Source organism: Filicampus tigris, chromosome 2 (assembly GCF_054856515.1).
Source record: "Filicampus tigris isolate MCC_2025a chromosome 2, RoL_Ftig_1.0, whole genome shotgun sequence".
NCBI lineage: Eukaryota > Metazoa > Chordata > Actinopteri > Syngnathiformes > Syngnathidae > Filicampus > Filicampus tigris.
Genome location: NC_141218.1, coordinates 16,332,144 through 16,359,287, shown reverse-complemented (window position 1 = coordinate 16,359,287; position 27,144 = coordinate 16,332,144). Strand labels below are relative to the sequence as shown.

The 27,144-nt window shown below is 40.0% G+C and overlaps 1 protein-coding gene and 1 long non-coding RNA gene across 11 annotated transcripts in view; one reads left to right on the top strand and one right to left on the bottom strand.

The window, feature by feature from the left end:
- Positions 1–27,144, top strand: part of LOC147151595 (uncharacterized) — a 195,197-nt gene that overhangs the window by 102,778 nt on the left and 65,275 nt on the right. The window lies entirely within an intron of this gene.
- LOC147151596 (glutamate receptor 3-like) overlaps positions 1–27,144 on the bottom strand; it is a 105,908-nt gene that overhangs the window by 39,202 nt on the left and 39,562 nt on the right. For all 4 annotated transcript variants that reach the window (XR_015090315.1, XM_086057363.1, XM_086057341.1 and 1 more), the window contains exon 4: positions 10,065–10,252. Coding sequence is in view for 3 of the 4 variants with exons in the window: in XM_086057363.1 (XP_085913489.1) it covers positions 10,065–10,252 (188 nt within the window). In the remaining variant the exon portion in view is untranslated. The remainder of the gene's footprint in view (positions 1–10,064; positions 10,253–27,144) is intronic.

Below are 27,144 nucleotides of genomic sequence, written 5' to 3'. Positions count from 1 at the left end.
ATGCCAGAGCAATGGTCTAGTTCAGCGTGTTTGTGAGTTTGGTAGATGTGCTACGCCTCATTAGGTGTTACTGACGCTCCCATACATAACATAATAAAATATTAAGGTGATTGCAATTGTAAATTACATCATTTTTGAAATGCTTTTCATTTAACTTTAGTTTAAGGGTGAAAGATTGATGGCTTTAAAATTCCATTGTTTACATTTTTCCCCAATATGGGAATTGAGTCTTAGCAGTTCAACTTCATCTTTATCCAGTGGGACAATTGTCTCCAATTTGCTGTGGAGAATCTCAATACGTTCCACTTCACACACACGTGCGCACACAATGAATTGGAGATTTGAGAGCTTCGGTTCACTTGTTCAGTGTCACTCAGTAGAAATATTAGCACGCTTGGCTAACAGCCATTGGCAGTAAGGTGATGTGCTTTTCTGTGCATGTATCTGTTCAGAAATCCATCCATCCATCCATTATCTGTACCGCTTCTCCTCACAAGGGTCGCGGGGCGTGCTGGAGCCTATCCCAGCTGTCTTTGGGCAGTAGGCGGGGGACACCCTGAATTGGTTGCCAGCCAATCGCAGGGCACACAGAGACAAACATCCGCACTCACAATCACACCTAGGGGCAATTTAGAGAGTCCAATCAACTTACCATGCATGTTTTTGGAATGTGGGAGGAAACCGGAGTACCCGGAGGAAACCCACGCAGGCACGGGGAGAACATGCAAACTCCACACAGGGAGGCCGGAGCCGGGATCGAACCCACGACCTCTGAACTGTGAGGCGGACGTGCTAACCAGTCGACCACCGTGCCGCCTCTGTTCAGAAATTCTGTGTGTAATAAAATTATATTATATTATATATATATATATATATATATATATATATATATATATATATATATATATATATATATATATATATATATATATATATATATATAATTTCTGCCTCTCCCACAAAACACAAACACCTGCAAACAAACGATGATAATGTTATTTATAATCAACAACGAAACAACCTTGTTTATTCCCCATTGACAAGTTTCGCATCTTTAATTTGTAATACGGTGTTTGAATAGTGAAGCGGTGAGTGATTTGTTCACGGAAATGAAATACTTTGCGAAAAAATAGCCAGTGGTGCAGTGGGCACGCAGGCTAGCCAGCTAGCTCGCTGCTGGTGTGTTTATTTGATGATGAAAGGTTTTCCTCATAGTTATAGTCAACAACCTTTAATTTTTACCATTTCTACCATTTTTTTCTGGGACTAATTATGTAAAGCCATTAGATGTATTTCGTTATGGCATTAGGACATACAATATGCTCATGATTTAATATACAATGAAGCTATACAATATAGCTGTCATGTGCTGGCTGTGCTCCAACTGCTGAACATTTCCAAACACCTGATTTATATTCAGAAGATTGTCATTGCTGAGATATGAGATCAATTTGAGACTTGATACCTCAAGGCAATGAAAATAATGAGACACCCTCATGAGTGCAACTTTTTATGTGAGGCTTTTTGAAACAGCAAGGTGTCCTTCTCCTCACCGTGAAAACGATTGCTGTGATTTGGCTTTATGTCATAAGCAAAAACATGCTCTGCTTCGCAGACTTTAGTATCACAATACTGCGTCCTTGACACATGCATAAATTGTCAGCAAAACATTCTCAGTCATTGGAGTCAGCGGGTCTTTTTTTTTTTCTTTGATGATAACTCTATAATGCAATTTAATTTGATACATAAAGGCAGTTAGCAAAAGGCCCGCAACAGCCAAGTTTGGTGCCAGGAATTTGAGCGCAGTAATCACATTTTTGGGCTGAAAGTTAGGCTGTATTTCTTTCAGGCATTCTGCTTGGCAACCTGCATGGATGCCAAGACTTCAGCTAAACTCATAAAGACTTTCCTCTTTGGATGGGTATTTAACTCAACGTTTTGTGTTAGCTATTTTTTTTAGATATCATTTTTTAATGGTTGGGCTAAACGCTTACTGAATGTTTTAAACTCTTGTTTTGATTTGACATCTTTGCATGAATGTAACTCAACCTCCCATTGTTTTAAGACATGTTTTATCTATTGTCAATTTCACCTAGGTGTGTTATTTCTATGTCCATTCCTACATTCAACCATCTTCTATATTTTACAACAAATAGAACAGCATGATAGGAAGTCTTCTCAGAACACAGTGTCACATAATCAAAAGGCGACTTTCTTAAGAGGCTTTTTGGATAACAAAAAGCATACGTGGAGTTCATTTTCGTTTTTATATTGAAATTAAGTTCTTTTTCCTTACAAGCATATAGCATTAGATGACTTTTCTGCTGTTACATTAAAAATACCACCAACCTCAAAACCTTTTTTGCCTTTTTTGTAATTGGGAAAGCACATAAAATAAAAGAGCTGTATCAAAAAGTCTTGATTTACAAAGATAACCTGTCTTCTGCCAAGACAACTCTCAACATGCTTGACTGATTGACCGAGAAATACTGCTCCACTCCAGTTCGGAAGGTGACGGTAATGCACTTCACAAAGGGGGCTGATTTCCTCAAGGTTTGCGCATGCAAAACTGGATGCAAAACTTGATTGCGCACTCAAACTGATGTGGAAGCTTATATACTAACCAGGTATGTGTTTGCAAAATGTGTTAAACCGCCATACAGTTTACTTTATGAGGAAGGGGTTAATGCAAATAGATGAATTCAGCACATGCAATGTGATTGATCAAAACTAAGACAAATTTTCTTTAAAGAGCACTTCGAAAAAGGCAGGTGCAAAATAAACGCGGTGCAAAGCGGCAAAATGAGAAGTGGCAGATGGAACTTTTTCGCTCATCTAAACATTTTCGAAATATGTATACTGCATATAAAAACATTTTGTTTTTCACCATAGATCCTTCTGTTGGATCTGATGGGTCACTGCCTCATTCGACCCAATGCAAGTGGTCTGTAACTGAAACAGATCCCCACGGAAATGGAATGGCTTCCATCAGCCACCACACGTACAATAATCTGTTAAAATAGTTTATGAAGATTTTGCTAAGTCCCGCTAACTAACCAACCAACAAATAGCTATCGACAACTTTTGACATTGTGCTTATGTGTAGGTAGACATGACTTATTTTTGTGGCTGTACTTAGGTTGCATGAGCGGGTCACAAAGGGGGATAAGATGGCCTGATTGGTTTATTTGTATTCCGATTCTCTCCAAGGATAATATTTATACTATAATCCGATTTTCTTTTCATTTTCATGAATTAAAATGAAACCTAAATATTTCAGATTGTGTGAATTGCCCAAGTGTGTTTTCCGTGTAGAGAGCGACAGCTAACTGTCTCTGTGGGAAAGCATAATGACCACACTTTATGCCTCTGCAGGCAGGAGAAGGGATGTTGGAACAAATCCCCTGACGCACCGTTCAAATTTTGTTCTTTTTCCATGAATCCTTCTCACTTTCTGTATGAAAATGCAGCTTTGGCAGAGTGAGCTCGTTCCCTTCCAGTCTTTGAACAGCTTGTGCGCCCTGGGCCTGTCCCAGACGCTTCATTTAAATTTATTTATTTATTTGTCTCTCCCCATCGCCTGCTTCTCTTTACACTGGCGATGAGCAGGCTGTTGCCTCTGAGCAAACTCCGGCAAAGAAATCCCAGGAGGGAAGTGGGCCAAGAAGGCGCATAACAGATAGGAGGCTATATGTGCGCAATCTCATAGATGCATCAGATTAGTCATGACTTTATATATGGTCGAACACTGTACTCACAAAAAGACCTATTCATTTTGAGGAATTATCATTTGGATCAGTGTAGCAAGACAGCAGATGCTCTAGCATGTGTGCAATAAAAAAATGTGTTGTGACTCAGGAAAGGACGGCCATTGCATTAATTTCTCTGCAGTGCGGTGTATTGATGGGAAAAGTCCTACTGGTGATAAATACAAAGTGGTTGTTCAACACTAAAATGGTAATGGCACTGATAGCCTCTCTCTCAGCATCCCAAAATTCATGTGTTGAAACTTTATTTTCCAAAACAAAATTGTGCCTGCTGCAGCATTATGCAAATATGTTTCAGTGGGTCGCTATGTCATTTCAAGCTATAAATAAAGCTAATAAAAGTGTCTGCTTACCACTGAGCATACAGCGGCACATCTATTTGGGCTGCATAGTATTGAATTTTGTCATCGCTGTTATTCATGCAAATACCAATATTTACATATCACAAATCTAAAAGGCTTTCTGTCCTCTCTGTATTAAGGTAAATATTTATTTGGGCACAGAGATGCAACATAATGAGCAAATATTTACACACTCACTGGTCACCAGGGGCGGAGCCATAAATGTTTCAGTGTGGTGGCCATGGTAACAAAACAGTAAGCGGTACCCATAAGATGGCACGTGTGCATGATGTCTGCCTTGGCTACACAGCGCACATGGTCATCGTTTAGCACACCGTCCAAAATCAGGGTTTCATGAAATAAAATGCACACGTAACACCAAACTTGCCCAACACATTCAGAATAACAAATCAGTAAAGAAAAGGAACATTTTGCTGAGTTTAATTTACGAGACAATGCCATTTCTTTGATTTTGCGTACTATCTCCTAGTCTATTTTCATCCCATGCATTGGTTTGCTAGCTAATAGCCAATCAGTGTGATGGGTTTTCACGGACGAATGACGGCGTTTTGCATACTGCCGATTGATGGCTCACTCATTCAAATCATATCTAAGAGGCACAATGACAAAATCTCTTTATTCTTACATTTTCTAAACACTGCTTTTGACTTATTTGTTTCTTCTTGTATTATATGTGTGTTTTGTAAGGTTGGTAGGCAATATGTGTGGATTTTATTCCATGAAACCCTGACTGTGGATGATGCGATAAAACAATTTCTCTGCCATGTTGATTGGGTGTGAAAGTAATAATCTTGGATTCATTCAAGATTCGTTTTGATGAAACACTCTTTGATATTCTGTGTGCAGCTCAATGGTGTCAACGCTAATTATGATACATGGTCAATTTGAATGTCTGATGGCAAAGCATCCTAGTACCTCAGTGTAATGCAACTGTGTGAAAACAGCAGTAAGGTGGAACTAGGGGTGGGCGATTTGCGAAAAAAAAAAAAATCTCAATATTTTTTCAAAAAACTCAATAACGATAATTTGACGATATTCTACAAAACATATTTTAAATCTGCATTTCACAGACCAATTGTGGACAGACAGCGTTTGTGAACAACATCTCTTTTAAATGACTATATATAGCTTCTGCAAAACATAATGATATCCGACGACAATATTTAACAAAAAAAGAACAAAAAAATATGTATAGACTTACATTGATTTTGGGAATATTTATGTCATTTAACTGTCTTTGCTGTTATTACATAATGATGTGACATTTTGAGCTGCAGTAAGTACTGGTGTACCACTGCCAATTACGAGAGCAATCAGAATGAGAAAGATGTTTTGAATGATGAATGATGCGGATTAAAAACATGTAAACTGAATGTTAACCGATCATCCAGGATGTCACGTTTGACTTGCTCGCTAAAGTACTGAGTGTGTGTGTGCGTGAGTGCGTGCGTGCGTTTATATTTGTTGGTTCAACTCGGCCACTGTTTTCTGAGTGTGTCTGTTTAAGCTGTTGTTTAGCGTGCTTGCGCGGTCGCCAAGTTTTCCTCGTAATCCATATGGCTCGTGGTGCAACAGAATTGCTCTTCACGGTGACCGTTTTGGCATATCTAATGATGTTATTCCCACCGATGTCAGTCTTGTCAACCCCAAACCATTTACAGATTGTACTGACGACGTGGACTCGCGCCATGCTATTATTCCCCACTGGACACTCCTCCATACTTGAAGCTTGGCTGCAGTGCGTACAGAGTCACGTGACCGGGTCCTACCCGCTGATTCGGCGAATGATTATCAATTCCTCCTTCTCTGCCGTCGATGCGCACTGATTTTTCAGCATTTCCTCATACTTTGCGGCCGTCGACTGACTCGAGTCAGAGGCAGTGTTTATACTCGATAATGTGAAATTACACATCGTGAAAGCAAGATTGACGATGATATCGATAACGATATATATCGCCCACCTCTAGGTGGCGAACTAATTTTCTGCTCCACAGAATGCCGTTTTTCTAAATCTTCCTATAGATGTCGGGGTGGCTGGAGAGCGGCCACATCATTAGGTACTGCACAACTGGATGAGTTATAGTAGAAAATGACGCGGTTGCAAACAATCACAATAATAAACATATTTTGTAACATATTGCGATCTCTCTGTTAGTCACAGCCATGGAAAATGAACATGAATATATTATTAAATGCAGAGTTATAAATGCAGCTATTGTATTTGGCCCCACTAGCTACTAGCTAGCTAGCCCCCGACTGGCTGTTGTCACTTATCCAAGGAAGAGAGAGTGTGTATGTGATCCAACACTATTAATGTTTTTCATCAATTTAAGCATTATAACATCACAGTGGTTAACTTATTTTTATATGTATATGTTCAGAATGTCAGAACGTCTTGACACATTGCCTGTACAGTTCTCAATCAAGTAAACTTCTCCTAGAGTTTGGCAGTAAAATCCGTCCGTGACTTAGGTGATTGGCACTCTTCATTTGCCCTTCAGCAAGGACAATTGTTAGTACGACAACAGCAGGTAGAAGCAGAAAAAGTTTATGTAAAGGTATAAGTGAGTGTCACATTGGGAGTGATTTCCCACATAGCAGACGGCCAGTCCCTTATTTAATGTGCACACTTATGTGCCTCAATACGGGGCCTGCAGCACAGCACAGTCCAGCAGCTTCCCTTGATTCCTGTGACTCATCTGCACTGGTGGATTATTTCAATTAGGACAGGACGAAAAAAATCTGAAAAAAAAGTTTCATGCTGAGGTTATCACTGATAAAAATCCACCAAATTAGGCTCACTACTGTTCTGAAGGTTATTAGAGCTTTATCTCCCCCTGTGCTGAAAAACAAAATTTAGCCAGTAGTATGCACGTAGCTGGTGAGGTGGAAACTATGGCTAAAAGTGGGTGTAAAAAACATCCTTAATGGGAACAAAATCATCATTTTAGCCCGGCATCCTTATTATTGGAACAATTACACAGGCACACATTAATGCACCTTCCGTATAGTGAAAAACACTAAATTAATGTTGGAAAGTATGAATCTGGCTTGAAAAGAGACTCATGCATAACAAATGAAGTTAAAAGTCATTGAGGGGATTTGGTGAAGCACAGGGACACCAATATTCAAATGAATGTTAACAAGCACAATCTAATTTGTTGGATAATTGCCTTCCTAGCAGAGGCAACGGCAGCAAGCACTCGGGTGCACGGTAGAATGATGCAAGATTGTGTTTCAGCTCGACTCATGAACAAAACGGAAGAAGTGATTTTGGGGTTTCTTTTTTTTTAATTAATTAATTTATTTATTTAGTTTGTCAAAGAAGAGGATTAACCAGGCAACGTCATTGGCGGTCTCTTCAAAATAGCTTCAGGCTTTCAACTTTAAGCTCTGGTGGAGCTTCAAAACCCACAATGCAGGCTTACTGCTGTGACCCATTCAGCTGTTAGTTAGCCACTGGTCAATTGTACAGTCTTGCTCAGTGAGAAAAAAACACATAAACGATGAACTATAATGAGCCAATTCTTAACTAGCAATTTTAAATTAAGAAAATCCAAAGGATAAAATCATCATGCTCTGTATTGTTGTTTTTGTCCAACCATTTTTTAGTTACTGTACATTCCAAAAGAGCCGTTTGCGTCACAGCCATACGAGAGTTGACATCTAAATGTAACGCGGTTCTGTTTGGATGCTCCATTACTGTACTCTTGTAATGAATTTACAATAATCTTTGACAGTGTAGTGGTTCACATAGATGACTCGTACAGCTGGTGTAGGATCAATACTTGGTTAATCTCCCAAATTAAAATCGCCCTGTGATTGCCGGCAGCCGAATCGGGGTGAAGTCTCCTTTAGTGCTATCTGCAGATTAAGCAATTGAGCAGTATAAAATTCAGTGAAGGCTTGATGAACCCACAATTAATGGTCAATCTAATGATACAAATTATTGATTTTTGTTGTTGTTGTTGTTAGTATATAAAACAAACAGTGATGTGATGGATGGTGTGGTGATTCACACCTCTGAGTTGTATACAGGCAGCATGTGTTTTCAAATCTGCACTTTTTCAGATTTGAATGTGAGTGCAATGAAGTAGCAATGAGTCCAGGGTGTATGTCAGCTGGGATAAACTCAAGATCCTGAACAGGATAAGCTGTTTAAAAAATTGATGGATTTAACAAGCGGTCCTACTGTATATCACAAATTCAGTTGTAGTTCACCTACTCTGTGATCAAAAGGTTAGACGTCAGGACTCTCAGGTCACACTGAACCATCCAACCATTTACAGATCTTGCATTGTGGGGAAAAAAATGCAAATGGAAAAAAATGTGGTTATCCAAAATGTCGCGTATAATGAACTCCTAGTTAATTTACCAAGAGGTGCTTCACAAAAAAACTTTATCTCTACAGTACATTTTTTGAATGTGCTGTTTTCAGGGTTTTTTTGTTTTGTTTTTTCATGTGGAATCATAGCTTGCTTGCTGCTGCTGAAAATGATGACAATGGCACGATATAATCAAGTGAGCGGGAGGGCCAAAACAAGATTCCTTGTTAAGCAATGAAGCTAAGAGTAAAGGAACAAAGTGTTCTTCTTTGCACTAAAATGCTGTTTAAGTAAAGCAAACAAACACAATTGAACAGTTTCAACAGTGGTGTAGCTGGGCTGTATTCCACATGGGTTTTGAGGTCAAGGGGATCCGATATTGCACATACAAATAGAGGACGGAAAAAAGCCTAAAAAGTAAGGAATAAGTAAGCCAGCAATGGCAGTGATTAGAATTGCAATAGCTGCCTTGTTTTATTGCCATCCATTCCCACCCTTTCACCAGACCCTATGCAAACAGGAAAACTAAATAAATAAATAAACAAATAAAATGACATACATGACCACCATAACATAAATAACATGCGAATAACATTTTCGTAACACAATCCCGGTACAAATAAATACACAAAATACCATTATAATAAAATAACTTAATGTGTCATTACACTCCAATGACGGGCCTATAAAAACGTTCCCAATACAATACACAAAATAAAACTTGGCTCCAATAAACAACTCAATGTGACATTGCACCATCAGGCATAGAAATCCAAGAATAACTTCAGTAAAAATTGGTTAAGATAAAAGTGCAGCTGCATGACAGCAAAAAGGGATATTGAAAATAAACAAAATAAATGAGTTCACCACTTCGCATTCCTGCCAAGATTTGATTTAGCCTAGAACTTATTATACCCCCATCTCTTTGAGCTCGAATTTGACCCATATTAACATGCTTCAAAACTCACCAACTAGTGCACGCACATCAGAAATGGGTGAAATTGCGATACCATTAAAAAACAAAACCACATAACCCCAAATTGCGCTCTAGCATCCCCTAAGAAAAAAAACCTGACAAAACTGCCTATAACTCCCAGTGGGAATGTCATAGACACATGAAACAAATTCCTAAATGTAGGTCTAGCTAATACATTTCATACATTGACAATTTCCAGGTAAATTAAACAGGAAATTTGCAATTCTCCCTTCAAAGTAAAAATTGGGTCAAAAAAGTTGGCTGTTTACATTATCTCCTCCCAGGGCGTTTGTCATATCGGCTTCAAACAAGCCACTTGCCGCTGCGAGGGTCAACGGTGGCAACATTACATAAAAAAAAAAAAAAGTTAGACCACAAGAGACCACCATCTCTACGTCAGCTACGCCAGTGAGCTTCAATGATATAGCAAATGATTGGGAGAAAACACTGATGTTTCCCTAATGCTACTAAAGTGAGGTATATTCTGGCCTGTTTGCAACACACAATCACAGAAAAGTTAGTGACCTTTCAAAACCGGAGTCATTTTTGCAATTTCATTTTCAAGGTAATTAACTGACTAGAGTGTGGCTGTTTCAGTAATAAACAGCCTGCGGTGACTGTGGTGAAAGCTCACCTGCTCTAATATGGTGTTGATCCTGCCCACCTCACAATCAATCACAAAGCGCTTTTCCTGCCTCCTGTCCATCTCCTCGATGATGCGTTTGAACTCCGCCGCATCCGTGGTGCTGCTGACGGAGCGAGCGGTCACCTGCCAGTTGTTGGCCACCGCCGCCTCCATGATGGCCTGCAGTATGGAGAAGCCTGGAGAGAGAGGGCGAGACAGCCGTGACCCTGAGGATTAGACAGTGAAAAGGCTGGCACACTGTAAGAGTTTGCCAGGATTGAGTGGCTGCTAATTTATTCTACAGAGGTTTCTGCTTGAATCCAAAGGTCAAAGGCCATCTCATTACAATCTAAAATAGCATTCAGAAGTCCCACTAGAATATTGTATGGAGCCTTGGCTTCGTACAGCACTGGGTAATGTGTGTGCTGATCCACATTTGCATATTGAAAAGGCAATATAATGAAGTGAAAAGAGTGGAATTATATCTCCATATTATTAAAAGATCAGCGGGTGATGTTATTGCACTTGGCAATCAAGTGAATTATGGCATTTAGATCAGCGACATGCTAACGTTGACGCCTCCTGCTTAGTGTCTTCCTGGAGGATTGTTCTGGCTCATATTGAGACAATGAAAGATTTATTTTAAGGCAAATCACACAGTTAGTTACTTGTAGTTTCTTTGTACAATGACAGAGGATATATAAAAGGCTCAACTGCTCGGCAGTCTGCGATATAGTAGAACAAATATGATGAAATTAATGAAACTCAAGCACATAGCTGGATCTCTCATTAAAGTCATAGACAATGGCACTCCATGTGTGTGTGTGTGTGTGTGTGTGGGTGGGTGTGTTTGTATGAGCTATGATAAATGGAGGGAACAATACTTGCACTGTGCGAGACAAACCAGAGTGAGAGTGGTCAAAGTCAATATCGGTCATCATTTTTTTTCCCTCACTGTGAGTTATTTTTTCTCAAGGCCTTATCTCGGTAAACAGGCAGCCTGCAAACAACATCAGAGACCACAGCAAAACAACTTTGTTCATTTCTCCGTTTTTTCCCCCCTTTGCAGTCCTTTTGAATGGCTAAGTAACCTTTTCTTAAGAAGCAGCGTTCGTAAGCACTCTGAGACTGTTGCACAGTGTGTGTTTGCCCTTCTGAGGTGCCTCCTGCACTGCAGCAAATAGTCACATTCTCAGCACATGACCTTTTGCTGAGTATAGCCCAGACCAACTCAGAGCGTGTCATCCATCCTGAAGAGCAAGGGTGCTCCCTCTGGAGACGTCTACATGTCAGGACTCAAGGTTATCTGGCAACTGGTTGTCAGCTTGTGTGTACACTGAGCACATTTGTGTTTTTTTTTTTTTTAAGTTGGGGGCATGCACAGGTGAGCTTGCCGTCCCTTGGCAATTCCTCTCAGTCACAGCAATCGTTGACCAACGTCGTGAAAGAGCTGGTTTTCACAAAAATGCACTTTTTGGTGGACCACTTTATAATAATTTAATTCAAATGTATTTCAGTAGTGCCAATTTACAACACACGTTTTCTAAAAGTACTCCATATATGAAGTAGATCTACAACCACCCTATTCACACATTAAGGGACCAACTGAACTCACTCGATATGATTTCCGACTGATGAAAATTCACTAGGAACTCACATGAAAAAAATGAGTCATGTTGAGTGTAAACATGTGTATTGTCTGCAGGAAATCAATATCCACTTGTACTATGGGCATAAAAAGTCTACACAGCCCTGATCAAATGTAAGATTTTCTGTGATATATATATATATATATATATATATATATATATATATATATATATATATATATATATATATATATATATATATATATATATATATATATATATATAAATGAAAGCGTAAGTCAACCCAAACATATTTTTTTCCAGAATATGTTGAAATACGGCATTCTGATTAATATTGCGTTTGTGGAATATGAGTAATCTACCCTTTTTTAGCTAGCACAGGGGGCGGCCATTTTTTCACTTCTGTTGACTGAAAATGTCATCACACACCCTCAGGGCTCAGATAACGACCAATTATAGCTCAGCTTCAGAAAACAGGTGAGCTGTGATTGGTCATTATCTGAGCCCTGAGCAACTTAGATGTCGTCTTCAGTCGACAGAAGTGACAAAATAGCCGCCCCTTAAGATGGCTAAAAGTGGGTGGATTTTGCTGCTTAACTTACATTACAGAAACACAATATTAATCAGAATGCCGTATTTCACTTAGTGGGCCTGCATAGAACATATTCTTGATGAAAAAAATGGGGGTTGACTTCCGCTTTAATGTTAATTATATCCTGCCTTATCTTTTAGAGGGGGGATACAAATCTCGCACACGTATAATTGGGACATACCTGTGTTCAGAATTATTTAATCAGCACACAACTGCTCCATCTAAAAGTGCCTCTGTTGCTAAATAAAGTTCAGATGTTCTAGTAGGCCTTATATAAAATGTTTTTGTTTTCCACCAGAAGCCTGAAGATTTTGTGCTTACGCTGATTCGTATGTGGAATGGTTAATAATTTCCTCTCGCTTGTCTAAGGCCCCAGTTCCAACTGAAGAAAAACAGCCCCAAAGCCTGCAATCACTATGCTTCACTCGTATGAATTGAAAAAGTGAACCAATCTTTCTGTTTGTGTGTTATTGCCAACGGACGAACTATCGGCTGTAAGAAAAGTATAGTTGTTTGTTTACTTCTAAACTCAGCTTGTAGCAAACGTGAGTGACGGCATGCATGCTCTGATCCTTGATATGTGTAATTATATGATTCTGGTGCTCTCGTCAACTGAGACTTCAATCTTGCTCCTCTCTCATCTATTAACAGCTTCAAACCATATGTGCAACAGCAGGGAATATAACTCTAATTTCACTAATTCATGATATTATTATTATTTTTATTATTCTCATTATTATTATTATTGTTTTATGTTTTGTGTACGGCGCTCTGTGCAGCTATTATGAAGGTATGTATGGTGTTCTTTTGTGAACGCCCAAAATAGCTTTTGAATTGATGAACAAAAAGTTCAACTTTGTTTTCTTTGGAACATAGCATATAATAAAACCATAAAAGATTTGAAATGATTTATCTTGTTCCAATATTTTATTTGACAAAAATATGACATTCGAACAGGGGTGTGTAGACTTTTACATCAACGGTCGATGGGTTGGAGTTTTACAATACAAAAGCCCAAATTTTTGACTGGGAAAAATGTCAGACAGTGAAGTGAAGTTGAAGCTTTTGTGAAGTGTCACTCATTTTCCATGAGCACAGCGGCACACAGCAGCAGTCTCTCATGCGCTGCACTTTCTCCTATCTGTGGTACCTACAGCCAAAGTTGAAAAGTGACGATCTGAATAACACAGATGCATTATTCATTTTCCTGAGGCAAACGCTCAGAACCTCACCAACCTCGAGCCAGCTGGATAGCATGGCAGGCTTCCCAGCAATAAAAGCTTCTCGCATTAAGAGATGTCATGCAGTTTAACTGGGTTAAAATGTTCTCTGGTGGGCTGGGACCCATTGAGTGAAGGGCTGGTGTAGGCAAAAAGATCAATGAACCATCACCTTCCTAATAATCATGGCGTATGACTATAATTACAAATAAAGTATGCATGAAAAGCATCACAGATTATTGGATATGTATTTGTTTTGTTGACTTTACTGCAGCATACTTAATACAAATTTCTATATACTGCTTTTCTAAGGAATAAGTAATCCCGTAGTATGAAAATTCAAAAATGTTGGATGTGAAAGAAAGCCACAAATTATGCAAATTACAGTGAGCACGGGAGTTTTATCAATGAGATAAGAATCACACCAAGCTTTTATTTTGAAATTGCTGATATTTTCCTCTCTACCTGCCTGTGGCAACCCACAAACGCTATGCATGTGAACAATTGGATTCATTGAAGATTCAAGGAAGATTCCATGCTTGCCTGCTTTTACATTTGTATGGAAATTAGCAGATGGGATCTGGTTAGAAGTAAATAGTCTGTCAAGAAATTGATTACTTTTAGTCCTGTTTCTTCAAAAGTCAGCTCTAAAGTTGGTGTGCCTTAGGCCAACTTTTAAAACATGTACAATTAACTAAACCCCAAGAGTGTTACTTCATCTGACCACAGCACCACGACTGTCTCAGTCTTAAATCAAGAATACAGTAGATACAATGCATGCATTTGTTGGTTGAATATGTAGTCTGTGTAGTCAGTCATGCAACTAACCAAGCAAAACCATTGAAAAGAATCTATTATTCTTTGTCAAATAAACCTCCATTTCTGGCAGTACCAAATTGGTCCATCTGCACAGCATAATGACGTACAAACAATAAGTCTTCATTTACAAAAATAACAATGCTCTATTTTGATTGACACTCTCAGAGAAATATTTATGGATCCCTTTATATCAAGGCTAACCAACCTTAAAGAGCGAGTTTGCAGTTTTAGTTTTTGCAGGAGTTTTTTTTGTCACAAATTTTGCAGATGAGTGCAGGCCGACGGATATGCAAGCGGGACGGCGGCGCCACTGTGGTAGTGGTCACAGCCAACTTCAATCATGACAAATCAAAGTGTGTCCTTTGATTCCCTTTAACCCATTAACGCCTAAAATGCCTGGCCGAAACATCCCTCTTAAACCTCAGTTTCACTTTAGAATCACCTTCTAAAAGAGAGTTTAGATGTGGCTTTCACAGAGGCCTGGGTTTATTACTATTTATTGTGTCAATCAAAAATGTAAAAATAAAGTTTCAGTGCAAAAGAAGCACTACTTTGATTTAAAAAAAAAAAAAAAAAAGCCATCCTCTTTTCTGTTTAAAAGCCCTCGATATCATCATTGTCTACAAACATATCGTTGGCATCGGGCCAAAACCTCACGTCACATTTTGATGATTTTTTTTTAAAAAGAGGATATACTATTGGTCAGTCCAGACGTGTGGGTGTTATTTTTACACATTACTGACCAATCTAAAGTGTTAAAAGCGGCTTGCTCTCTTTCAAGATGCAATGCAAATTGTTGAACAAAATCACAATCATTTTTTAGGTTCTCCTGAAAAGTGACTAATTTGGAGGTACAAGGTTTTGGCCTGACGCCAGCGATGTGTCTGAATTATATAGCACAATCGGCTGGATCCATGTTTCAAATTCCACAAGCGCGCCCTCTGTATCACTTATTTCAGAGCTTCCGCAATCGTCTACGTCCATTACTGCTTGGAAAAAATCTTATGGTGGCTCACAACACCATCACGTTTATATTCTGATGCATTCATTGGCTAAAAGACTAAGAATTGGTTAAAAAAAAAGAAAATGACGTATCCGCTTTCCGGCTGTAAAGGTAGAAATACGCAACAGCGCTTTAGTGGTAGAAACGCATGCTTGTTGAACACTAGAATCTAGGGAACATACGTACATGGGTTGCCATTCAAACATTCCTGTGACATTAGTACACGCGACAATATGCTATGTTTTATTCTCCCTCGAATCTGAAAATTCTGATTCGGTATTCGTTTTTAACGGCCGAATTGTATTTTAGTTCAAGTCAGCACTGGGAAATTGTGTTTGCAGCCCTAGTAGTAATCAATGTGTTTTTTTTACTTCATAGGTTCTATTATGCATTTACCCAATCAGTTAAGGCATGAAGTTTAATGTGTGCCACACCTTTTGAGGCTGTTTGCCTTATCAGTGCACACAATGTCAAGTCCGAAGCATTTAAAAATGAATTTATTTATTGAGTGTGTTATAAAACACGGACTGTGATATCTATAATTGCATAACTGCACTAGCCACTGATGTTTTTCCTACACAAGGCATGCTTGTTTCCTTTGTCTGACCGTACAAACTTGTCATCAAAGTTTAACCAAGACGAAGCGTGGGCAGGCGATGTGTGTGCGTGTGTTTCTAATCTGAATGCGTGAAGGGGCACATTCGCAGCGAGACCTCGGAGTTCAGTCGCTTTTTTCAATCCTCAACACCCACTTGGAACAACTGTGTGCCCGAGTGCACGCAGACACTGCAGTGATGGATGGAAACTAGGGATGCTCCGATCGATCGGGCACCGATAATGATCGGCCGATTTTCGTGAAAAATGACGTGATCGGCACATTCGATCAAAGCCGTTTATTGCCGATCAAAGAATCCGATCACCCACAGCTCATGCGGTGTGCTGTGTGTAGTTTGCGTCTGGTAATATATGCCTTGAAAAGGTACCTTGCAGGGAGAGCATGGCCACAAGTTTCAACACAACCAACTTAATCCGACATTTGAAGAACAAGCAATTGGAAGACTATGGTGAGTTTACGAGGCTCACTGCATTGAAGCAGCAGCAGCAATGAAACGGCAGCTAACGCAGCCCATGCTGACCAACTCAAACCCATATCAGCGCGACAGGCAAAAGGCAACTCAAATAACCAGGAAAATAATGAAATTTATCGGACTTGATGCCCAACCATTCTCGTTGGTGGAAGACACCGCATTCCACCGTCTGCTTGCCCATTTTGAGCCTCGCTAGTGACGTGCTACCGAGACGCAAATCCTTCACAGACGTAGCTCCACCAGAGAGTGTATTGTCGCAGCCGAGCTCACTCATGCATGATCGGTATCGGTATCGGTGTCATAAAACCTGATCGGAACATCCCTAATGGAAACTCAATCATTTCCTTTTTAAACAGATATCCCGACATTGCAGTCTGCTATCAAATCCCGCCTGAGCCTTTTGACACTCACTATGCGTATAAATCAGACTTGTGGCGGCGAGTGCCGTCTTCCTCTTTGCCTGTGAGTCAGATTTTAACAGGATGAGTTCTGAAACGTCACCCGTTGTGGCTCAGCTGTAATTGAATTGCATCTAATCTCATTGCCCGGCTCCTCTGGTTTCCTGCTTCTCATTAGGGCCGACCGGGTGCAGGGTGTCACAGGCTTCCATCTCCTGCACACCCTCCTTTGCAACCCTCTTGCATATCACACAGTTGACCCCGGCAAACTAGGCAAATTACAGAACCATATTGCACATTTCTCCAGGCACACACTTTAACCGCAACACACTGTTGGCTTTTCTGGCTCGACAGATTCACATCTTTTCCATACAGTAATCAAAATGTTCAGCTTGATTCACCTTGGGAATAATATTCTGAGTTCCCAAAATACACACAGCAAAAATTCCACTTTTTTTTGTTGCCAACATATTGCACATTTTTCACCAATATCTTTCCACATGATTCCGTATCATTCAATATTAATCAAAATCATTCCATGTAGTTCACTTTCATTCCATATCCTTCCATTTTGTCCCACATGACTCCATTTCATTCAATATCTTTCCATCTCATTATACATTCCATTTTTTTTTCATTCCGCATTCTAGCATTCAAACACAATTTCTCCCGAAACATAAGGGCACGTTAGCTTGAATCGCCCCCCAGGAGTCCTTAAAGAATCAAAATGAAATGCCCACATGATCATGACTTTAACTGTAACTGCGGCTGCTCTCTACTCTTAACTTGCCAATGCACAGCAAAATGAAGGTCTGCGAAAGGGCGACACAGCCCACTGAGCACTGTCTTAGGTCCCCGAGAGCATCAGGAACAACTAAATGGAATCTAACAAGATAATGGCTTAGGCTCATAACTGTGGACTTGGCTTGATAACACATTTAGGACTCCACACCACTGAAATAGGAAAGCAATTTACACACTGGGACATTTGCAGGACCACACCACATTTCGTCCTTGAATTTCCACAATTCGAACACAGTCTGCATTTTTCTGAGTGGGAAAATTCATTTTGTAAAAAATAATAAAATAAAATGTGGTGAAAACATTCACATGCAATGACATTAAATACAAAAATCCAATAGTGTTTATAATGAAATAAAATAAAATAATTAAATTGTCCAAATGGATCCTTCAAATTGGTTTCCAGATTGAATCAAGATAAATTGGCTGCACTGTTACTTAGCCTTCTCTAAAAGGCTTTTAAAAAAAAGTCATGCTACTTTTAGGGTGTGACAGAGGGTACATGACTTCACAGGAACCTGTGAAATATTATTTTCAATTTGCAGGATTGAAGCGGTGGCGTTCAAAGTCATGTTTTTGCACAAGGCCCCAAATCCCTGGTGGCGCCCCTGAGTGTTCATTTTGATGACTGATGTAAACAAACCAACAACTAAACTAATGCAGTCAAACTCACATTCTCAACTAAGGGCAATTTAGAGTCTTAATGAACATTGCATGCTTACTCCACACAGTGCCAAGCTGAGATTCAAACCTATAAACGCTTGACTTTTAGGCGGTTCTCCAAACCACTACAACGCCATTCTACCCGCTACATTAAAAGTGAATTAATATTATTAATATTGACTACGCAATCTCTTCTACCATCTCACAAAAAAATAAAATGAATAGCACTATGAATCTCCAAGTATGCACCATTGATTTCATATTCCCAATGATGCATTGTCTCTCTTGTCTTGTGAGCTAGCCAAAATAAATAGTTCCTTCTAAACACTATTTAGAGCTTGCTGACTATTTGCCTCCTGGCTAAGTATGCTCAGAGAATTCTGTGAGGATCCCCCCTGTGTTTGCACAGTGGAAAATACAATCTTTGGCTTCATAAAGCCTTTATATTGTCTCTCATTAGTCATTTGGCATTGGCCCATAGGTGTAAGTCTAAAATGATGGTTTGCGGTTTTAAACACCTCATAGAATTCTACTGCGATTAAAGTCTGATGGTGGTCTATAATTGAGAACGTAGAAGAGGCTGTAAAAGTGTGGCATTTAATGTAGGGAGGATATATTCTAGACTGGTTTGCTATAACAAAGTCATATATGTGTTTTTTTTCCACAATTCAAATCAGTTACATGGTAACTTAACTGTCTGTCTGTCACAGGCTTACATCAAAGTCACCCTCAGTTTTAAAGGAGAAGTCAACCGCAAAAAAATCTATACAAGAATATGTTCTATGTAGGCCCACTAGTCGGTACATGGCATTCTGATTAATAGTGTGTTTGTGGAACATGAATTTAGCAGTAAAATCCAGCCATTTTTAGCCATTTCAGGGCTTCTCAGGGAGCAGCTTTTTTGTAACTTCTGTCGACCGAAAATGACATCACAGTTGCTCAAGGCTCAGATAACGACCAATCATGGCTCAGCTTCAGAAAACAGGTGAGCCGTGATTGGTTGTTACTTGAGAAAATGAGATGTCATTTTCAGTCGAAAGAAGTGACAAAATGGCCGCCCCCTGAGATGGCTAAAAACCGTGTGGATTTTGCTGCTTAACTCGTATTCCACAAACGCAATATTAATCAGAATGCCATGTTTAGACTATAGTGAAAGCGCATAGAACATATTATTGCAAAATATTTTGGGTGTTGGCTTTCTCTTTAAGTTACTTGCTTTGTCTCTTGCAAGTGACAATTAACCCCACCCTATATCCTGCTGGACCAATGGTACACACACACTCAACAAAAATATAAAGCAAGACCATTTTTTTTATGAGATGAGCTCAAAGGTCTAAAACGTTTTCCACATACACAATATCATCATTTCTCTCAAATCACAAACCAGTCCAAATCTGTGATAGTGAGCACTTCTCCTTTGCCGAGATAATCCATCCCACCTTTAATGTGTCATATCAAGATGCTGATTAGATACCATGATTAGAGCACAGGTCTGCCTTAGACTGGCCACAATAAAAGGCCAGTCTGAAAGGTGCAGTTTTGTTTTATGGGGGAGCTGCGGACTCAGAAAACCACACGCCACACACCCTGTCCGCCATCTGCCCTGAACAGTGATGTCTTATTGCAGCAAGGTCTACTACTTCTCCCGGCATCCCTGCCAACTGGAGAAAAGAGCTTTAGTCGTTTGGAGGAGCGGGAGTGTGAAGTGAAAGCAAAAAGTAGCCGAAAAGTGTGAAGCCAAGACTTTCATGTGGTGTTTACAGTGAGTCTCAAACCAAAACAGTTTGGCTGCCAAGTGTGCTAATCAAAAAGACAGCACATGTCAAATCAAACAGAAGCAGCGTGTTGCCGGTATCTTCCGAAGTGCATACATGCAGAGGGGAGGGGAATATCCACCCACAGACTCACTAAAATGCCACCATCTCTCTCTTGCCTGCCTTTGTTACCCTTTTTCTCCATTGCAGCACATATACAGTACATTGATAGTATGTGTGTGTGAGTGTGTTTCGTATGGACACCACAAAGTGTGCTTGTTCAAGCAATCCGAAAGTGAGGCAGAAAAGGAAAGATGTGTGCTTGTGATGAACATCTATAGTCCATGAGTTGTTTTCTGCATTCCTTCATCAACTAGCACAATATTCAAATGAGCTTTTGAACTTGGTGGTTTTCTTTGAGTGGAAATGAGGCTCCCAGCAGTGATTTTATGGTGGCTGAGGCCAGCATTGAGTAGGTGGCGGAATGGCTTTATTCCAGCTTCGCCTGTAAAAATTGGAAAAGCATGGCGCTTTATTGTGTGATCACTGTGACAGACGACTCTCTCTCTCTCTCTCTATCTCATGTTTTTAAAGGCAATAGATGTGTTCTTTTCAAGGGGTAATAGTGTGGTGCTTCTCGCAAGTTGAACTCAATGATTACAGGAATGCCAATTCATCTGTGATATCAGTTTGTGTGCAAAATAAAGGGAAACACCAGTGATCCATGGCCTCATTCAAATTTCTTTAATGCTATTTTTCATGTGCATTTTATGGGCTCGCTTGCCATGCCCTTTCTTGTCAGCGTGTCCGAGCTGATTTCATTCTTCGGATGCATGCATAATTTAGTTGTTATGTAGCAGGCGTGAAGGAGAAGGCCAACGAAGCACACAATTCATGTGTTTGTGCAGAGTTTCAACTGGGATCAGCTGATGAGCCGTTATGGTGGCTGGGATGAGACAGCAAACACAAGGAAATGTCATGCGTTCTACACTACAGTATATGCATGCATCCAGCTAACTATTTTGCATTTCATAAATAAAAGTGGGAATTTACATGAAATAAAACTATCTGGGGTAGTGTATAAATACTATATATAACATATAATGGAGAGAGAGAAATTCAATTGATAGCTAGCATGTTAGATACAGTTGATAAATAGATGGATAGATATATACAGTAGATGTGATTTGGGGTGCATTCAGAAAATCACTCTGACACTCTAATACCACTGTGAGTGATGTGTGTTCGGAGAGACCACTCCCCTCCCATTCATTTCCGAATGCAGCTTATGTTATAAACCAATCAGCAGCTCACGCAGCTCATGCTTGAACAGTTTCCATCCGTACCGCCTAATGCACTGGGCGCACCGCGTCTCCAGTTGAAGTGACTAGAGCGTGCTCTGGCACTCCTTTTTGGGCGCACTCTGAATAACCGAATGGCACAACTGAACAATGCTCTTATTTTCCAAACAGTTGCGCTCAGACCTTATTTCCTATATCCTTAATTGTAATGTTTGGTACAGCTTTTGTTACTTGATGTCATTAGAGGGTAGAGGTGTGCCTAATAAAGTGTTCTGCAATTGTATTTAAACCCCGAGGTGAAAACATGCAACAAACAAAAGCTCTATTGAGGAAAAACCAAACCTGCTTCATGTGTGTCTCTGTGAGTTGAATCAATGGAAAGTGGCCAGCTTAGTTCATACGCTGGCCTTGTTTACAACACTGCGAGCAATGGCAAAACAGCGCGATCAAATTATAGCACAGGCTTGATGTGTCGGGCCATCAAAGGCATCCAGGAGAGCAGAGGGAGCCATTTAGTGCTTGACTGTTTAAGCAACATAGGCAACAGTCTCTGGATGGCCAATTAGAGGCTTTGTTGAAGATGAAGGTGTAAGGTTGCCGTTTGTTAGTCTCTCTCTGTCTGATTGCTCTCTTTCTTGCGTTCTATCTAGGTTGGTAGCAGACAGTAGAGATGAGGCTAACAACATGCGGTCATCCCATCCTCCCATTCACAAGCCTCTTGGCCCTATTGGCACGTCTCGCTGCCAACTGAGTCAGGGCGGATTGATCTTGTCTGCCCGTTTAACAGCTCATCAACAGCATGTATGGATACTACAGAGACATGTTATTGCTGTGGTCAAAACAAACACATTTGATCAGGGGTCCGTTTCACAAAGCAGGTTTAGCGAAAACGCAGAGTCTGCTAAACCTGAAATGAGGGAAACTCAGACTTTTTTTGTTTCAAAAAGGGAGGTAAGGATTCCCCTGGAATGGGTAAATGTGGGTTAATTTTGCTGCATAATTTATATTTCACAAACAAAATATTAATCAGAATGCCGTATTTCAACTAGTGGACCAGCATGGAACATATCGTCGCTGTCCTGTGAAAAACACGTATCTCCAATTTTAGAAACTTATTTCATTTTCACTTTATTGCGATGTCTGTAACGCGGAAACGTGATTCATGTAAAAATAAGAAAATGAATTAAAAATGGAGATAAGTGTTTTTCACATGACAGCGACGATATTCTAGTAAAAAATTAGTTCCACCGTAAACTTTGTTGCTGATTTAGTGTATGTTGTCAGGGCACCCAATGAAACTTGAAATTTGAATCCAATCGTCTTAAAATCCTTGTAATGTTTGATAATACGTTATGTTGCAATGACAGAGTAACTGGCCAACTGGTGAGCTGCCAATCTATCAGATTTATCGCCTCGTAATAAACTTTTCTTATTGTGTTCCTAAACCCCATATGATCAATACAGCTTTTTATTGTTCCGAATAGTCTTGCTTCAATGGACTGAGCTGCAGTGTGGGGTCATTGGAAATATTGACAAAGGGAATGAAAGAAGTACCTCAGGGATATTTCTGCACTGAATTCTGGGATACAGTTTCCATCTGGCAGATTTCTCTTTAAAGAACACTCAACTTCCCAGTGCTGTAATGAGCTTATGACATTGAACACTGTTTCAAGTACAGGTTCACCTGTCGAGCCGTTAAATGATGGAAGTAAATTAAATGGCTGTGTTTGCTGTGAACACAGGTTCATTTCCCTTAGAACTGTACAGACGGAGTTCCAGACAGCATATTGACTGTGTGGTGCAACAAAACCGCATGAGGCACAACATTGTCCCTAATGCAGGTACTGGATGTAATTGACGTTTCCTTATGGGATATTGAAAGGTATTTCAGCTTACTTTGAGAGAAGGTTCAAACTTTGTGTCTTCACATAGTTTGATCTTTTTTTTTTCCTCTCTCTGTTAAGCACAGATGATTAAGGTACACTATGTTTACGACGGCCACCACGAAATATAGTGCACTGTGGGATTTTTTTTTTCTTCGTATTAAATAAAGTCCTGCTAACTTTCCTCATGGTCTATAATAGTATGCATGATGGGCCATGGAGGGACGAGGCTGAAAGTTGCACTCTGTTTTGGCTCCCGGTTTACCAGGAATTCCAGTATGTTCCCTCCCAGTCTTCCATGTTTTGATGGGGGTCTCTCACTTTTCTTCCATTCTGTCATCAGGCAGGTTTCGAGCACATTTGTTGCCTTGGAAGAGTCCAATGAAGCTGCCCTGCCAGCGCGTGTATACTGCTGCTCAATAAATTTTTGTAGTTTTCTGCCAACAACTAATTTAGCAATCCATATTTTGTACCAAACCTGTAAAAGAGGCTGTTATTCACATGCAAACTACACTTAGCACTCAAGGTGTCTGTCCGTCTTTCTCTCTCTCTCTCTCCCTCTCTCTTTCTCTCTCTCTCTCTCTCACTCTCTCTGGCACACATGTACATACATTGGAATTGTATAGTATTGCCTATAGGAAAGGTGGTGCTGGTTTTGTCAGAATTATGATGATGTGATTGTAATATTGACCCTGAGATTTTGCCATGAATAGCTTTGGCTGCATTCTGGGCGGATGGTCAAAAATGTGTCTTATAAGGCCACGGTGACATTGATATGTGGTTGTCAAAGTCAAATAATTTCCTTCTCAAGTCCCAGTGGATGTTTGCACCAAAATGCTTCTCGACAATGTTGAGAGATGCTGCCCACAGTCATGAAATAATTAATACGGACAGCAATTGACTTGGCTGTTGCTAGTGTGGAAGCGCAAAGAGGATTTATATTAATTTGCTCAGTCTTTCTCCAAAAGAGTTGTCACAATAACAGTAACAGTTCAGCCATAACTGAGTAATGATAACCAGGCATGGCAGGCTTATGAGGTTATGCAATTGTTTTATTGCAAATGGTGAATAATCAGTTCCGGTTCGCTCGTCAGCATTCAATTGTTTTGGATTTGGAAACATTTTTTTTCCCACTGTCACTGTCATAAAACCTTTACAACTGTTAGGATTAGGAGTGATCGTACAAGCAATGTTAAAGTAACATTTTAACATTAACACATGTTAACTTTCATACAACATATATACAGAGATGGGCATTCCGTCCCAGGGACGGAACGGTTCGTCCGTTCATTTTGTGGACGGTTGGACGGAGGACGAGAACTTTTTTAAAAAGACCAGGCAAGAATGGAGGTAGGTTTTCATCCGTCCCTCTAATCATCCCTAACTGGGTCAAATCTCGACTGAAGTGTTGTTCTGGGTTCTTTTAAAAAGCAAGACTGCCTTGCTAAGCCTGCACAACACTGGTGTGCTTTTTTTTATGTGTGTTCCCTCCCTGCAGTATTGTTCTCACGGACATAGTCTGCCCTCTAGCAGACGCCCATTTCACTGACGAGGTGAAAAAAAAACCACTGATAGCTATGACCCGGGAGTGAAAGACGTTCGTTCGCCTCCTAAAATAACGTTGCCTTATTTTGCAATAATTACTTTTATTACAAAATAACAAAATAAAAAGTGAAAACGTGCAACAAAACCCAATAGTATTGTGTTATTAGGCAATCTTAAATATCTTCGTGATGTCCCCTGGCTTGCGCCGGTTCACGTCATCATCATCATCATCATCATATTCATCATCACATCATGACGGTGCTTCCTGGCAGCTAAAAAGCTAAAAACATATATATATATATATATATATATATATATATATATATATATACATATATATACATATACACATACACACATATATATATATATATATATATATATATATATATATATATATACATGTATATCAGTCCCCTCCATGTCAGCATTAAGTGATCACAGTTGATTGGTGGTGCTGTTGGTGGAAGCCATGCTTGAGGATCATTAAGATCGCTCCAGGTATAGCACTGGAGCCATAGTGACATGTCGCACATAAACCAAAGGTATAATCATATAAGGACACTGTCAGGATGGTCAGGCAGAGAACAAAAAACTGTGTGTGACTCATAAATCAAATTGGGGTGAGATTGCTGAATCAGGGGTTGATTGTGCCCAGGAGAGACAATAATGTCTGTAATCATCTGTCTCTGCTGCACAGACCTGGCAATTGTGTGTCCATACCTGACCACCCCCACAAAATCAAGCAGCACCCTTGTCAGAGTCTGTGTTTTCAGGGGAAATTGGAAAGGATGGCGAAAACAAGAGAGCATAGAGGATTTGCTTTATTGTTTGGAACATAAGAGAGAATATTAGCGGTAATGTTTTTATCAGGATATTGAATTTTACTATGCACACACACACATCATGTCAATTACTCGAAATAAAAGATGCATAGTCCCAATTAAGATGGTATAACCCGTCCTATAGAGCTTCAATTTGCTTCCAGTGTGGATGCTTCATTACAACGTCTGCTTTCAAAGAGCAGTCTGATTTTGGCATTTGGGGCACAAATTTACCTCTATTTGCCTCTAGTTCTAAGCCTGACGCATATGAGCCATCACTCTGCGGATGTGAGCGTGCTACACTAAGGCCTAAAAGCCTTTTTGCCGGCCAAATAGCAGCACCAAATGAATAGCATGCCTGTAATTAATCTTTTCTATTGACTGAGTAAAACCTTTCGGTGGGACTCGGCGAGTGAATATTATTTATTATTCCTCCCGTTTTCTCCCAATAGAGAGAATAATTGAAAAGTCACTTCCATTATTGTGGATGATCAAGGCTTTTACTAAGATAACACAAATAATAAATTGTATCATGGGATTTTGTGTTGTACATCATGTAAATTTAGGATATTTGATATGAAATTAGAACAATTCAACATATTTTGTGTGTCTATTGACAGTGGTCATTCTTCAAACTTTCTCTTTGGTATCAGCACATCTCTCAGAATGTTACTTTGGCTATATTGATCAGAGGTGGGCGTTCCATCTGATTGACGAACCGGTCCGTCAGTCCGTCACTGACGGACGCCCTTTTTGCTGACGATTGACGAATGACGGGACACCTTGTAAAATAGACGGACTGACGGAAGTGGATTTTCAGCCGTCAATGTAAGCGTTGCTAACTGCGTCCGTCAGTCATGGTCCTTCATTCTGTCACTGACGGACGCCCGTTTTTCTGACGTTTTTTTCTTGGACCGACCGACGGATCAACGGACTACTGACGGACTAACTGACGGACTTAAATGACGGACACGACCAGCTGCATGCCATTACCATACTCCAAATCACCAATAAGGTTAGTCTGGTTAAACTTTAAAACGTTTCAAAAAATATTTTTTTTACTGTACTGGGTATTTTCATGCTACGAAAAAGTACACAACTGTTTTGTACTGTGTTGGGTGCTTTTAGGCCACAAAAAAAAAAATGCAAGGAACAGTCTGCGCTGACGGATGACTCCGTTTCCCAAATCATTTCATTAAATCAAGGTTCCAAACAAATGAATCACCTGCTTTCTGAATATTTGGAAGACAGAGGAGAAAAAAAAGAATAGTTTGCATTTCACTTTCTCCTAGTTTAAGCAGAAGTGTGTGTCCATATTAGCAGGGGAGCTGCACTTGGTGATAAGAGGAGGTAGAGGCTCTCTGACACATCTGTCTGCTTGATGAGCCAAGTGTCAAAGCCCCCCAAAGAGCTGGATCGAGAGCATCAATAAACGACTTTAATCCCCACCTGGGGCCAATGTCCTCCCACTAATAAGGGATCGTCTTACACCGCTAGCAGTCGGGATGGAGGCAAAAGTGACTTGGCATGGGCTCTGGCACGGGGGGCTCCACTTTACACAGGGAATAGTCTGGACACAGGTAACAGG